Genomic DNA, 16,573 nt, shown 5'->3' on the forward strand with positions numbered 1-16,573 from the left:
GGACATGTTTGCAAGTAGTAACGTTAGCACTTGTGTTGAATTAGATTCCTGCTTAGGGGATTGTGGGAGAAGAAGTGAACAGTGAAGCAGGAGATGAGAGAAAAAGTTTGAGAACTTTCTTTAAAATGATACGCTTTTTTTTTTTTGATGGAACGTATTAACAAATTTCAATTTTACAGTCCTTAAAGTTCTGTGCAAAGCTGAGGGACCACCCTTCATGTATTTATTTGGTGTAGTGTAGTGGGTAACACCTCTGCCTTCGACGCTGTAGACTAGGGTTCAATCCCTTGCTTGGATAAGCACCCTACACTATACCAATAAGAGTACTTGGGCAAGACTCCTAACACCACCTTCACCTCCCTGTGTAAAATGATGAAATTTTAAGTCGCTCTGGATAAGAGCGTCAGCCAAATGCCATAAATGTAAATTTAATTTCCAACCAAAATAGCCAAGTGCAAGTTATCCACTTTTCAGGAGATACTTCAGAGAAGACAAAACAATAGACAAAAATATAAGAAAACTTGCAATTCAAACAAAGAATCACTGAATGTGTTAGGTAGAAAAAAAAAGAATGGAAACTATACTGAAAAATTTCATTTCATGTTCAGCTGTTCAGTGTAAATGTCTGTTAAAATATATATAGAGGTGTTTTTTCTTGACTTAATAGCCATTTTGAGTGGATATTAAATATATTCAAGGTTGGCTTCGGAGTTTTACAAGGATATTTGCACAGATGCCCTGGAGGAAAAGAAAAATAATCCTCAAAAAAAAAACAAACGAGAAAAAACCAAAAACAAAATAAAACGCAGCTGGGACATGCTAATAAAAGCTATTGCGAACACATGATATGCATTCTTTGTAAAGCTTTTGATTATTAACTTAAAACAGTGGCTCTTTAGAACCATCACAATGCTAAATTTACAGGAGAAGGAAAAAACCTACTTTACTTTTAATTGAAGTCAATGGAACCAGACGTTTTTCCTAGTCATTTTGGGTCATTTCTTTTGGTCCATTCATTATGAAATTTACATATAATGTAAAGAGCATCAGATATTTTCAAATGATGTCAAAAACTGAAAAACGATAAAAAATGGAGATAGAAGGTTTTCTTCTGCCTCCTCCACCTGTTCCTTTTTACTCAGATCACTTGAATCCTTGACTCCAACTCCCATGAATCAATGGGAGACCACGTGACTCCTGCTCCACCGCCATCAACCAATGAACATTCATTTAGAAGAATTGGCAATCGTTTTCATTGCGTACTGAGCGTTCTTTGTTTGTAAGTTCCTTTGTGTTTTTCGTATTTCTGACCTCCTCTTTTTGCCATTGCCCTTTTTTGGTTTGTTTGCCGGATCCTGTATGAGATTTTGATGTTTGAACTCGGACTGGTTTTTGGCTACTCTCTGGATGTCCCACTTGTTTTGGTTTTCTTTCTCCCTGGTTCTGACCCTCACCTGTTCTGACTACACGCTCTGTACATCCATCAAAACCTCAAGTAAACTTCAACCTTGTCCTTTTATCTGCCAGCGCCTGAGACATCGTAACAATGAGCGCTGTTCTGATTGGCTGCCTCATTCAAGAAGCACTCAGAGCTGAAACACTGCTTAGAACTTCAAAGTGAGTGGGCGGGGCTAGAATGCTGTAAGCTGAATAGGTGGATATATGTAAATAAGCTGGTTCTCATGACATCACAGAAATATTTTCATATGTGGACTGTATGGACTATAGTACATTGTAAACTTCGCTAAAGTTTCAAATATTACTTCAAACTATACTATATTTTATTTTGAAAAAAGCCAGAGACATTCAGTTTTCCAGGTCAATTACAATTCATTCTAACATTCCATCATCAATTCAGCTGCACTGTGCGTCTTCAGATTGTTGCGTGTTTACACCCCTACACAATGCACACCTGTCTAGGATGTATTTAAAGTAAGAGCCAACAACAAATCAATGTCGGAAAATGAATGGCTGACGAATAGCATTAGGCAAACACATCTCTGAGGCTTTGCGCCATCATCTGGTTGGGAAAGTATACAAATAAAGATTTCCGGGTCTGAAGGCCTATTCACACCAAGCGCGGTTATTTTTTTTGGATTCACTCCATTCCACGGAAAAAACAACAACATGGGCAGTTTCATTGCCTCATACAGGAGGTGAAGCTGTATAACGAGAGATTCTGAAGGTATTTTTGTACGTCACTGGGGGAAGTCGAGCCTCTGCTTCTTCTTGTTGCCCCTCTCACTCAAGGAGCGAAAGAATGGCAGGGAGCCCATCAATCCTCTTCTCTTTCTGATAAATGTGAAGCAGAGATTTTGCCAGGATCAACTACAAAACAATAACATCACCATATGTGCATTCATTTGAGAAAAAGGCTAATGGTATTCTTTGCGGACATAAACAGACAAGGATGCACCTACATAAACGTGTAAGTTGCTTACCGTCATTCTCCAGCCTTTCAGCCGTGATCTGCCAATGCTGGAGCGGGTAATCGGAAAAATGAGGAGACATTGGAATTCCAAGTGGAATTTTGGGCTGTTTACTGGGAACTAATGTATGAACTCATATATTATATAAACACATATAAGCAAAAAATGCTCAGACAGTAGATCTATAGTAAAGGAAACCAGCAGTCCCTGCAACTTATTCCTGTTACACCTGAAAAGATGTGGTAGTTACATTCAGATGGAGGTGCAGGTAGCAGTGCGTAACTATTTAAGATGGAACAGAAATTAAAATATGAGGATAACATCAGCCTGGAGACATTAGCGTATCAAATTCAGCACAGCAGTACTTAAGTTGCATTACCGATGTAACAATTTTAAAACGCATCGTGTAAAGATGGACAGCAGAGGCAAAAAGTGCAACAAAACCTTAAGGAGGATGAGGGCATATCCGAGCAGGCGGGCAGTGAGAAATACTAACAATGCCTTAATTAATTTAGCTAGTATACATTTGTAGCATATTGTGGCATGATATTGTCACATGTATGATATGTTTTGATTTTATCACTCTGTAGTTTATCACCTCGGTTATGTCTAGTATATCAATGATAAATAAGAGTCAGAAATGAGGACACAAATGTGCAGATTTTAGAGAAGTGGTCATCTTGATGCACATTTGTTTGGGCTGCAACCATGACAACTGCGCTCTGATTGGTCAGTTTGATTTTAAACGCATCTGTACAACGCAGAAAATCAAGCAGGTTCTGATTAAAAGATTTACACAGTGTGACAGCCCATTACGTTCATAAGAAAGACGGTATTAATTTGCATGCATTCGTTTTTTAATACTTGATTGAACTTGAAAATTCGGTGTGAACCGGCCTTAAGTCATTTTTTTCTGTACGGGCCAAATTATTGATCACTATTGCACGCTTAGGTAAACATTAATGCTGTAAGGGTGATACTGGGAATGCTATTGGGGTTTTATCACCTTTGGAGTCATTAGCTTCAATTTATTAACATGAATAGTTGAGCTATTTCTATAAAATTCAGAGTGAGGGATAGAAGATTGAGAGAGGGGTGAGGTTTTTGCCTTCATCTGTGTCACAGGGGTTGAAAAACGGAAAGACAGGCAATAGCAAGGGGCCTGTGAAGAACGAGAATAGTGCCATCATGGTGACAGCATTGTAGAAGGACACCTCCTCCCTGTCACAGTCCAGGAACACCCCAATGCGGGTAGGCATAGTGGCAGATCGAACCAGCGTGGGCTTAGGATGGGTACAGGCCAGGATAGAGCCGTTCTTCAGAGCCAGCGTCCAGAAGCCGTTGGCCTCAGAGGACGAGTCCATCTCGCCACGCGGTATGTCTTCTCTGGCCACGCCCAACCTCCACGCCGTCTTCCCCCGCACATCCACCTCCCAGTAATGGCGGCCGTGACTGAAACCCTCCCGGCCCATCAAGCAGTAGTAGTAGTGGAAGCGCTTCGGGTTATTCTCCACCTCCTCCACCTCCTCCACCTCCTTCTCCTCCTCAAAATGCACTGTCGTGTCACCAGCAGAGATGGCAAGCAGCGGGTGCGCCGTCTCAGGGTCAAATGTCACCATGGATATGTCTACAGACAACAAGGAGCATAAAGTGAGCAGCAGTCCTAAACACATTATGATCATTTTTACTTTAAGTTTATCTTATTTACCAAGTGGCTTGTGTTCCCACAATGTGGCAAAGGGTAATTAGTAGCCATGGAGCAAAAATCTGAAGTGTGTCCCAAACTACGCTTTAAAAGAATAACACTGTTTGACATAATAAGCAAACTCTCTACATGAACGTCTATGAGCGCTTATGACTAAATGTCCATTAGCATCACAAACTTCTGGAGCAATTTAATTTCACCTCGCATCAAGTTCAGCTTTGAACTTTGGCTCATGAATTTGCATCCATGACCAGTAGCTGTTTCTACAGAAAAGAGCTGCTGTTCAAATGTGGTCCAAGGTTTTTCAGAAGATAGAGGGCACTCCTGAGCAAGTCCAAAATGAATGGGCTCTTATGGAGCTTTTGTGCAAGATCATAGTTTGTGAACTGGTTTGTAAACCAGTCAGCACTCAGTAGCAGTAATGCCAACCAATCAGCTCTCAGTAGCAGTAATGCCAACCAATCAGCACTCAGTAGCAGTAATGCCAACCAATCAGCACTCAGTAGCAGTAATGCCAACCAATCAGCACTCAGTAGCAGTAATGCCAACCAATAAATGTTTAATCTTTTTTTGCACGGAGAAGTGCACAAATTCCCTGAACACAGGACTGCATAAGACATTCAAACACTGCTATTATATTTTTAACTCTGAACTTGAGTTACAGGACTAAATAACGCTGCCTCATGTACATTCATGACATCAATGAGAGCAAACCGCTTAACTCAACCAATGTACTGATCGGCCCACCAACCAATCAGCACTCATTAGTGGAAATGTCAACCAGTCAGCACTCAGTAGCAGTAATGACAACCAATTAGCACTCAATAACAGTAATGCCAACCAGTCAGCACTCAGTAATAGTAATGCCAACCAATCAGCACTCAATAAAAGTAATGCCAACCAATCAGGACTTAATAGTATTAATGCCAACCAATCAGCATTCAGTAGCAGTAATGCCAACCAATCAGCACTTAGTAGCAGTAATGCCAACCAATCAGCACTCAGTAGCAGTAATGCCAACCAATCAGCACTCAGTAGCTGTAATGCTAACCATCAGCACTCAGTAGCAGTAATGCTAACCAATCAGCTCTCAGTAGCAGTAATGCCAACCAATCAGCACTCAGTAGCAGTAATGCCAACCAATCAGCACTCAGTAGCAGTAATGCTAACCAATCAGCTCTCAGTAGCAGTAATGCCAACCAATCAGCACTCAGTAGCAGTAATGCCAACCAATCAGCACACAGTAGCTGTAATGCTAACCATCAGCACTCAGTAGCAGTAATGCTAACCAATCAGCTCTCAGTAGCAGTAAGGTTAGAATCATACTGCCCAAAACTTGTTGAAAAAATGGATCCCAAAGTCCAACACAAATGGTTAGAAACTAGTTTAACATTTAGTTTTTAGCCATTTAGCTCCATTCACCCCATTCATTGAGGACTTGCTCGCAGGCGCCCTCCAGTGCTTTGCAGTCATGTTTCTGATATAACATTAGAAATAGTAGCCCTCTGACTGCATTGACCTCTGAAGGGGTGTCTTCATAAAGCAGCACTGAAGATCAGAAATGGAGAAAGGACTAGTTTTAGCTGCATCTAAACATTTTTACATGGGCTTTCCCCAGCTGGCTATAAATGAAGACATAAAAATAGGCAGGATGAAACACAGTCAGTTGAGAGGCTGTATTTGATGGCATCTTTACTTTCATAATTCTTTTGTTCATAGTAGATGATTTAGTTAGCTTGGTTAGCTTGGAGGATTATTTTTGTTGCAAAGCTTCCAGCCCAGCTGTGGTCCCACCCATGGTCCCACCCATTTCCAAAAAAGATGCAAAGTGCTACATTCTGTGGCTTTAGATTAATTCTCTTCCAAGTGTCGATAATTCTAGTGATGACTTGAAGGTGTTCTGAAGCCAAAGAGCCATTCGGTTCTCTCCTTAGTTCTGTCTAAGTTCTGACTAACTTAGCTCTGTGACCTATAATACGCCCTACAGTATCTAACTCATCAGTGTGTATCTATAGGGAGAACAGGAACTATGCCAACTATGCTTCCCACCCACTGAAAGCATGGCTGCATATAGTCTCAATGACTTTCTTGCCCAGCAACAGAACATAGCTACTTAATTCAGTTTTTTTATATAGTGCTTTTACTGTCACAAAGCATCTTTCCAGAAGGAAAGGAGCAGCCCTTTAATGAGTCTTGGAGGAAGAAAATGTCTGAAGGAAAACTCTCCATGAAACCCAGTTAACATATTTATCTAGAACATTAACACATCATGTAACTCGGGCGACGCTGCACTGCAACTTTGAGGCTGCCTGGACTGGTAGTGCTCAGCTGCAGGATAATGCTCCCGCTTCATGAACTTTCTCAGCCTTCGAGGGTTCCTGAGCTGGCCAAAAGCCATAGAGTAAATTAGGGCCTGGGTTCGATTCCCCGGCCGGGAGACCGCAGTCCTTTCTGTGTGGAGTTTGCATGTTCTCCCTGTGTCTGCGTGGGTTTCTTCCCACAGTCCAAAGACATGCAGTCAGGCCAACTGGACATGTTAAACTGCCCCTAGGTGTGAATAAATGTGTCTGTCTGCCCTGCAATGGACTGGCAACCTGTTCAGGGTGTATCCTGCCTTCCACCTGATGACCGCTGGGATAAGCTCCAGCACCCCTCTTGACCCAGAAGGAGAAGCAGCTTAGAAGATGTGTGTGTCATTAGGGTTTTCAAACTTGAATAATGCTGAAACACAGTTACTGTGTAACACAACAAACAACATAATAAACTCTAGTTTTAGGCTGGAATATTCCCTTTAAGTAGAGGCCTACAGTAAAAGACAAGAGGAGTACTTGGATACAGAGACGTCCTCATATGTTTCCAGATCCTATACTGAATGGGCCCCACAAACTGGCCTGAGCAAATCTCACTGTCCACTGGAGGAGGGCGGATAAAATTCACCTCGCATCTGGAGGAGATAGAGAGAAAGAGAGAGGGGTCAGGAGAGAGGGGTCGGTAAAGAGAGTCTACAGTAAGAGACAGTGACAAAAGAGAAAAGTAATCCATTTAAATCACTGATTTTCTTTAAGAAAATGTTACAAAAAAGATGACAAAAGAGAGAACAGAAGATTTTCTGGAGACTTACCTTTTCAGCAGATCTTTAATTTCCTAAAACAATAAGTAAAGGAAGAAAAAGTGTCATATTTCATAACATATTAATTGTCTGGGCTCCATTCGATGGAACCCATTCAAACATGTGACTGTTTATGTAAGCTAAGCGTCAGGTAACATCCAGTATGTTCTGTGGGTCCTTGCCAAGCCTACCATGGCCCACCCCATCAATACACACACACTCCACCCCTGTACACTTCACACACTGTTCAGAAAATTGCTTCTTATATCAAAAGTCTGTGGACAGCTGGTCTTCCAGTATTTCTGCCAAAATTGAGGGTATTAATAGGAAGCTGGTCCTCCCTTTCCTGACGTAACAGCCTCTACTGTTCTTGGAAGGCTTTACACTGAATGTTGGAACATTGTTTCTGGGTGTTTGACTCCAGTTACTCAAGCCTTGGTCAGGTCAGGAACTAGTGGTAATGGATTGAACTTTATCTGGATGCAACTGCGCGGATCATAAAAGAAAAGAATTCTGAATCATTTCTTTAAATGTGACTGATTTTCCATAAAATCTTTCCATTCTCTGATAAAAATGTTATCCAGAATGCCTTTTCCTTGAAGACCACTTTGTGATCAGATTGTCTTGACAAGTTGCAATCGCAAGTGTTCCTGTTTCAGGCATTCTGTGGCCAAATCATTCTGATCAGGCAGTGCTGTTGATACATTGAATGCATTACAGTATTACTTATTAATGTTATTAAAAATGAATGTTACCTATTCAGCTGGAACTGAAAAATCCTGTACTGACGAAAATCCAAAATATCCAAAACATCTATGAGTACAATAACCTTTATTCAACATTTGGTTAAACAGGACTTATTATGCTCCCTTTGCAATGAAATGGTTTTCCTTCAGCCCGATGATGTCCACGATATGCTCAGAAAAGCCTATCCTGATATAATTTATCATTCATTCATTCATTCATCATCTTTAACCCCTTAATCCAGATAGGGTCGCAGTAGCAGTTGGGAGAGCAGGGAATCCAAGGCGACCCTGTCCCCCACAACTTCCTCAAGGTCATTCCTGGGGATCCCGAGCCGCTCCCAGACCAACTTAGATATAATCCGTCCAGCGGGTCCTAGGACAACCCCAGAGTCCTGTCCCAGTAGGCCGTGCCTGGTAAACCTCCACTGAGAGGTGTCCAGGGGGCATCCTGATCAGATGCCCAAACCACCTCAACTGGCTCCTCTCAATGCCAAGGAGTAGCAGCTCTACTCTGAGCTCCTCCTAGATGAAAGAGCTCCTCACCCTATCAAGTAGAGTGTAGCCCACCACCCACCACTTGTATCTGTGATCTCATTCTTTCGGTCATTACTCACAGCTCATGACCATAGGTGAGGGTTGGGATGTAGACCGACCACCCACCACTTGTATCTGTGATCTCATTCTTTCGGTCATTACTCACAGCTCATGACCATAGGTGAGGGTTGGGATGTAGACCGACCGGTAAACAGAAAGCTTCGGCTTATGGCTTGTTACCTCCCTCCACTACAGTCTGGTACAGTGACCATAATACTGCTTCTGCCTGTCCCAGCCTGCAGCCAATCTCACCATCCCTCTTCACATTACTCATGAACAAGACCCCGAGATACTCCTCCACCTCCTTCAATAATTTATCAAGATAACAGCAAAATCTAATCACGCTGCCCGCTCCTAAATTGGGTGATTAGTTCAAGATCACAAATGGGACTTCCCAAATATGTTTAGTGGACCACATTTTCATTACTCCACAATTTAACGGCAGTCAGCTTTACACCCCTGTAGCCAACACTTGCCATTAGGCATGGTGACCTTTGACTTCCCTGCCAATGCTTCTTCATGGAGATTACAGAGCAATGCATGCAATTGACCTTTGGGCCTTAAATAGCCAATATTGTTTAATTAGACGAGGTGTCTGGATACTTTTGGACATTTCGAGTTTGACAGCACTGTGCTACTATGAATGGATGCACGTAGTTGCATGGGTGATGACTCAAGTAATGTGGGAAGCACCTTCAGAAGTTTGGGGCTGTCCTCTTCCTTTAGTTTGCAGTTAAGTGTCTCGATGGCCCTCTCCAGGTCACGGCCCTGCAGGGCAATCTTCTTCTCCCTCTCCTTTAGCACCTTCACTCGTCTGTCTCGCTCCCTTCTTAGCCGCTCCAGGTCCCTCTCCTCTTCTTCATCAAGGAAGCGATGAAGATTCTGGAACTCTGCCCTGATTTCCCGCTCCATGTCCTCAAACTGACTCTGAGAGGATAGAGAGAGGAGAGATATAAACGTCTGGTAAAAGCAAGGGGACGCTGACTCAGCAGCAGAAGGAAATAAAGAGGCCTGATTAGATTACTTTCTAATGCAGGAGTCACTCAGACATAATAAAACATTTAATGCAACAAATGTCAGTCTCTTACCTTCTTGTGAAGCAAATAGAATATTGATTTTACCAAGTAAAAGTAAATGTTTTGTTTTTTAGCTGATGTCTGTATTTAGGGGTGGGCAATATGATGATGTGATATTGTCATTGTGATAAATAACAATTATCACAGCAGCTTCAAATGTGGCAACTGGGTAAATGGGCAAACTTCAGAAGAAGTTAAACATTGTGATACTTATTGTGCATCGTAAAAATGTCTTCAAAAACCTTTTTTGCCATGTTGCCCCACAGATTTTACTTCAGATCAAATGCCTCTTTCATGTACGTTTGAGAGGCAGCGTCAAAATATTTGTTCTATTAATTGTGTTATATAGAATATACCATTTTAACAGAAGATCAAATTGAATGTTTTGTACAGAATGTAAATAAAAATCGGATGCAATGATGTGCACATCATGTAAACCATATTATAAAAGGAAAATAGTACAAAGACAACATATCAATTGTTGAAACTGAGAAATTGTATAATTTTTTTGAACAATATTTGCCCATTTTGAATTTAATGGCAACAACACATTCCAAAAAGTTCCAAAAAAAGTTTTTACCGCTGTGTTTCATCACCTCTTCTTTTAACAACACTCTATAAGCACGTGGAAACTGAGGAGACAATGATGCTCAACAGTTCAGGGTCTCCTTTGTTGTATTTTTCATTTTAGAATGTGCCAAATGTTATCAGTAGTGACAGTTTTGGACTGCAGGCATGCTGTTGTAATTCATGCAGAATGTGGTTTGGATTAGTGTTCCTGAAATAAACAAGGCCAGAGGACACCGTTACCATGATTTCCAAAAAAGAACTCCAAAAGTTGATTCGTCGAGCTTGGGCCCAGAGAAGGTGGCAGCATTTCGGGATCCTATTTATATATGATTTCTTCTTTGCATTTAAGAGTTTTCACTTGGATTTGTGGATGCAGCGACTAACTGTTTTCACAGACAGTGTTTTTCAGAAGTGTTTCTGAGCCCGTGCAATGACTTCCACTGCAGAATCATGTCTGTTTTTAATGAAGTGTCACCTGAGGGCCCAAAAATTGCAGACAGACATTTCTCCAAATTCTTTGAATCTTTTAATGATATTATGTACTGTAGACGGTGCAAAGCAAAAGTTCTTTGCTATTTTATGTTGAGAAACATTATTTTTGAGTTGTTGCACTATTTGATGGTGCAGTCTTTCAGAGTGGTGAAACCCTCCTCATCTTTACTTCTAAAAGACTCCGCCTCCCTGAGATGCGCTTTTTATACCCAATCATGTTACTGACCTGTTGTCAATCAACCAGCAGGTGTGTTGTTTTTAGCATTACACAACTTTACCAGCCTTTTGTTGCCCCATCCCAACTTTTTTGGAACATGTTGTTGGCATCAAATTCAAAATGGGCATGTTTTTCAAATAACAATAACATTTCTCACTCCTCATGCACGGTCATTAACTCTCTGTAAGAAATCTTAATTCTACCTCCACATCCATGGCCTCCGCATAGGTGTCTTTCTCAGCTTCATTGCACTCATCGATTTCATGTTTAATCTTCTTAATAGCCTGAATCAGCTTCCCCTATAACACAAATGGAGGTGTGAGAGGATAAATGTTTTGCATGTCTTTGCATGTTGTAATATGTGGCTCGTGTTTGATGTATTGAAAGATCAGTGTTACTACATGTAATTAAACAGGCTAGCACTATGTTGACAAAGTATTGTGCCAGATAGTGAATCATGCTAACACAGATTGGCAGAGAAGTGCTCATTAGCATATCTAAACAATACAAGTGAAGCATTCCATTCAGGGACATAAGTGACTTTAATCTACTGGAAATAATCAGCATAAGATATGACCTATTTCTTTTAAAGCCATCACGATGAATCTTAGACCCGTTTTGCATTTGCTTTAGACACAGGTTGATGAATGTGGGACTATACTGAATTTATTTTAATCACAGTGTGATGAATGTCAGGCTATAGTGTATTTATATTAATCACAGTGTGATGAATGTCAGGCTATATCGTATTTATTTTAATCACAGTGTGATGAATGTCAGGCTATATTGTATTTATATTAATCACAGTGTGATGAATGTCAGGCTATAGTGTATTTATTTTAATCACAGTGTGATGAATGTCAGGCTATATTGTATTTATATTAATCACAGTGTGATGAATGTCAGGCTATATTGTATTTGTATTAATCACAGTGTGATGAATGTCAGGCTATATTGTATTTATTTTAATCACAGTGTGATGAATGTCAGGCTATATTGTATTTATATTAATCACAGTGTGATGAATGTCAGGCCATATTGTATTTGTATTAATCACAGTGTGATGAATGTCAGGCTATGTTGTATTTATTTTAATCACAGTGTGATGAATGTCAGGCTATATTGTATTTATTTTAATCACAGTGTGATGAATGTCAGGCTATATTGTATTTGTATTAATCACAGTGTGATGAATGTCAGGCTATATTGTATTTGTATTAATCACAGTGTGATGAATGTCAGGCTATATTGTATTTATATTAATCACAGTGTGATGAATGTCAGGCTATGTTGTATTTATATTAATCACAGTGTGATGAATGTCAGGCTATATTGTATTTATTTTAATCACAGTGTGATGAATGTCAGGCTATATTGTATTTATTTTAATCACAGTGTGATGAATGTCAGGCTATATTGTATTTATATTAATCACAGTGTGATGAATGTCAGGCTATATTGTATTTGTATTAATCACAGTGTGATGAATGTCAGGCTATATTGTATTTATATTAATCACAGTGTGATGAATGTCAGGCTATATTGTATTTGTATTAATCACAGTGTGATGAATGTGAGGCTATATTGTATTTATATTAATCACAGTGTGATGAATGTCAGGCTATATTGTATTTATATTAATCACAGTGTGATGAATGTCAGGCTATATTGTATTTGTATTAATCACAGTGTGATGAATGTCAGGCTATATTGTATTTATTTTAATCACAGTGTGATGAATGTCAGGCTATATTGTATTTATTTTAATCACAGTGTGATGAATGTCAGGCTATGTTGTATTTATATTAATCACAGTGTGATGAATGTCAGGCTATATTGTATTTATTTTAATCACAGTGTGATGAATGTCAGGCTATATTGTATTTATTTTAATCACAGTGTGATGAATGTCAGGCTATATTGTATTTATATTAATCACAGTGTGATGAATGTCAGGCTATATTGTATTTATTTTAATCACAGTGTGATGAATGTCAGGCTATATTGTATTTATTTTAATCACAGTGTGATGAATGTCAGGCTATATTGTATTTATATTAATCACAGTGTGATGAATGTCAGGCTATATTGTATTTATTTTAATCACAGTGTGATGAATGTCAGGCTATATTGTATTTATCTTAATCACAGTGTGATGAATGTCAGGCTATATTGTATTTATATTAATCACAGTGTGATGAATGTCAGGCTATATTGTATTTATTTTAATCACAGTGTGATGAATGTCAGGCTATATTGAATTTATATTAATCACAGTGTGATGAATGTGAGGCTATATTGTATTTATTTTAATCACAGTGTGATGAATGTCAGGCTATATTGTATTTATATTAATCACAGTGTGATGAATGTCAGGCTATATTGTATTTGTATTAATCACAGTGTGATGAATGTCAGGCTATATTGTATTTGTATTAATCACAGTGTGATGAATGTCAGGCTATATTGTATTTATCTTAATCACAGTGTGATGAATGTCAGGCTATATTGTATTTATTTTAATCACAGTGTGATGAATGTCAGGCTATATTGTATTTGTATTAATCACAGTGTGATGAATGTCAGGCTATATTGTATTTGTATTAATCACAGTGTGATGAATGTCAGGCCATATTGTATTTGTATTAATCACAGTGTGATGAATGTCAGGCTATATTGTATTTGTATTAATCACAGTGTGATGAATGTCAGGCTATATTGTATTTATTTTAATCACAGTGTGATGAATGTCAGGCTATATTGTATTTGTATTAATCACAGTGTGATGAATGTCAGGCTATATTGTATTTATATTAATCACAGTGTGATGAATGTCAGGCTATATTGTATTTATATTAATCACAGTGTGATGAATGTCAGGCTATATTGTATTTATATTAATCACAGTGTGATGAATGTCAGGCTATATTGTATTTATTTTAATCACAGTGTGATGAATGTCAGGCTATATTGTATTTATTTTAATCACAGTGTGATGAATGTCAGGCTATATTGTATTTATCTTAATCACAGTGTGATGAATGTCAGGCTATATTGTATTTGTATTTAAACAGTGTGATGTGACTATATTATGTTTAACACAATGTGATGAAAGTTAGACTATACTGTATTTCTCATCATACTATTAATCTGCCCTTCAATCAAGAATGTTTCTGATTAGATTACCATTAGAAGAGATTGACACATAAAGAAATATTTTAATTTTAAAAAATAGATGGGATTTTAATGAAGCTATAACAATGTGAATATTAGTTCATATTGTTTCAGAGGGAAAGTATTTGAACTTTTATTTGTCATGGTCCTATGGATAAAGAGATTAACTAGAAGGTAGTAAATGGAGAAAAACTTAACCAGGAAATTATTGTAGTCTGTAATGTGTATCCCTATAATGTCCTTTCACTTCATCGTTTTCCTTCTTGACATACTTTGTCTAATAGTCCAAGTCAAGTGTGCACTGCATTAAATGTACTACCTCTGTCTGCATTCACTTAGACAGTTCAAAAGAAGGAGCTGCTCTTACCTTCTGGTCATCGAGGAGAGACTTGTTGTAGTTGTTATTTGTGTCCTTCATGTGATTGTTGGACATTCCAGTGTCCTCGTCAGAGCAAAGCAAAGGAAGACGAAATTTCAGGACGTCACACATTAGAGAGAGGGGCACAGTCGAAAAGAGGTCAGTGTGCATACATGGGTGTGTGAGAGAGAGAGAGAGAGAGAGAGAGAGAGAGAGAGAGAGAGAGAGAATAAAAGGACAGGGACAATGTGAGAGTAATAAATCTCTAGTGACACTAGTGGGGGGACTGCTCAGGTCCTGGCTGAGGTCAGAGCATACATGACATCAGAGAACCCTGCTAGAAAAACCAGCATAGACCAGCATGGCTGGCCACCAGCAAAACACACCATATCGCTGTTGTTGGAAGAAAACCTTGTATCTCCAAAATGGTAACTTTACAGGAGAAGTAAAAACCCTTCTTTACTTTTAACATAAGTCAATGGAACCAGATGTCTTTACAAGTCATTTTAGGTCATTTTTTAGTCTATTCATCATGAGATTTACATACAATATAGAGGGTAATTTCCAAGTTATGTCAAAAGCTGATCAATTGAATAATAGATTTTCTTCCAACAACAGTGATATGTTGTGTTTTTGGATACTGGTGTGCTGGACAACACCAGACCAGAATAAAGCAGCATAGACTAGTTTGGAAATCATGCTGGTTTGTGTTGTTTTTTTCTGTGAGTAATTGAGATTAAAGCAACAATATGGGCAAAGAAATTACACAGATTTCCTCCTTACCCCAAATGCAGTCAAGGAGCCAAGACATGTTCAGTGCCAAAGGTTTCCTTCTTTAGATTTGCAGTAGAGCTACAAGGCTAATGTAGCTAAGTAATGGAAGCCCAGCATGTAGCAAGTAAACTGCATGCCTAAATCGTCATATATTTGCTTCAAACTTGAGCTGAGTAATCTCAATTGTCTATCAAAATGCACAGAAGTGAGGCCGTCAGGGATGGTCACAAGTAGCGTTGCGCGTGGGTCAAGGAGTCAAGTCATAGTCGAGTCTTGGGTCTCTGGGGTGAGAGTCAGAGTCGAGTCGAGTCTCTGGGGAATGAAGTCTTGAGTTCATGGGATCTGAGTTAGAGTTGAGTTTCTGGGGTGTGGGTGCGAATGAAGTCTTGAGTCCCTGGAATCTGAGTCTGAGTTGAGTCTCGTGTCTCTGGGGTGCGAGTCTGAGTTGAGTTACGAGTCTCTGAGATGTAGTTGCAAGTCGAAGTTAAGTCTTGAGTCTCTGGACTGCGGAGCCTTTGAGATGCGAGTCTGAGTTGAGTCTCGAGTCGCTGGAACCAGGGATCTTCTCAGTCTTCTCTGCCATCTGCCTGGAGCTTATGGAACCACCATTCTTTTCCAGTCTGCTGTGGGGTGGGATATCCCACTTCTGACACCAGTGTGCCATTAACATAGAATAAGACGCGAGAAACATTGCACTTTAAAGGCAATGCTCTTTTATTGAACAGGCAGCAAGGGAGAACCTCCCGTCAGAGATGCTGAAATGGCCAAGACAGCACACAGGTCCTATACTTTCTCCTGACAGTAGGCACTTACACTACATCAACTATCCCACAGTCCACGAAAAGAATAGCACAAGTAACATGTGTGCATCTTTGAGCTAGCAACAACAACTTATGTAAAATAAATGTCTCTCCTACCGCAAACATGTTCGTACAGTATCATGATTTAGACATGCAGTGTGCTAAAGCTATAAGCTTCCACTACTTGTTGTCTACATTAGCCTCATTGTTCCAGTGTAAAACTAAAGTAGCAACACTTCAGACACTAAAGATATCTTGGCTGATTAGCTGCACTTGAGCTAATGTACAAATTAGTTTTTTAGGCCGAACCATCGCTTTAAAACAAGCTAAGCTTGACTCATCAGAATCAGACATCAACACCAAGAGTGAAGGATGGAAAACAGAGGGAGAGCTCGTGAGGCTTTATTTATGGGAATGAAAGATTAGCTTTCTATTTCTGTCCGTCTACCCCTCTGCAACAAGAGGCGACGTCAGAGGACAGACAGTGTTGGAGAGAAAGAGAGAGGCTTGGGTTTCAGTCTGAGAGGCC

General features: G+C 39.5%; 1 protein-coding gene across 2 annotated transcripts; it reads right to left on the bottom strand.

Moving 5' to 3' along the window:
• Positions 1–1,763: 1,763 nt before the first annotated feature.
• Positions 1,764–14,713, bottom strand: si:ch73-54f23.4 (zinc-binding protein A33). Of its 2 annotated transcripts, XR_001858218.2 has the most exons (7): positions 14,480–14,713; positions 11,142–11,237; positions 9,277–9,510; positions 7,256–7,278; positions 6,963–7,078; positions 2,442–4,056; positions 1,764–2,292 (listed from the first exon to the last, which is right to left on the bottom strand). XR_001858218.2 is itself a non-coding variant. In XM_017706061.2 (6 exons), exons 1-6 carry the CDS (start codon positions 14,639–14,641, stop codon positions 3,494–3,496), a joined length of 1,194 nt encoding a protein of 397 aa, XP_017561550.2. In that variant the 5' UTR covers positions 14,642–14,713; the 3' UTR covers positions 1,764–3,493. The 2 variants fall into 2 exon arrangements, 1 of the variants encoding a protein (XP_017561550.2); XM_017706061.2 differs by having other exon boundaries at positions 1,764–4,056.
• Between the last annotated feature and the right edge of the window lie 1,860 nt (positions 14,714–16,573).

Source organism: Pygocentrus nattereri, chromosome 3 (genome assembly GCF_015220715.1).
Source record: "Pygocentrus nattereri isolate fPygNat1 chromosome 3, fPygNat1.pri, whole genome shotgun sequence".
Taxonomy (NCBI): domain Eukaryota; kingdom Metazoa; phylum Chordata; class Actinopteri; order Characiformes; family Serrasalmidae; genus Pygocentrus; species Pygocentrus nattereri.

Bases quoted from the DNA above. Each gene is read 5' to 3' on its own strand.
- si:ch73-54f23.4 (XM_017706061.2), bottom strand. From the start codon at position 14,641: ATGCACACTGACCTCTTTTCGACTGTGCCCCTCTCTCTAATGTGTGAC. The intron at 7,279-9,276 runs GTGCTTCCCACA...TTATTGTTTTAG, and splicing joins ACAGCCCCAAACTTCTGAAG to GAAATTAAAGATCTGCTGAA. The intron at 7,079-7,255 runs GTAAGTCTCCAG...TATCTCCTCCAG, and splicing joins ATTAAAGATCTGCTGAAAAG to ATGCGAGGTGAATTTTATCC.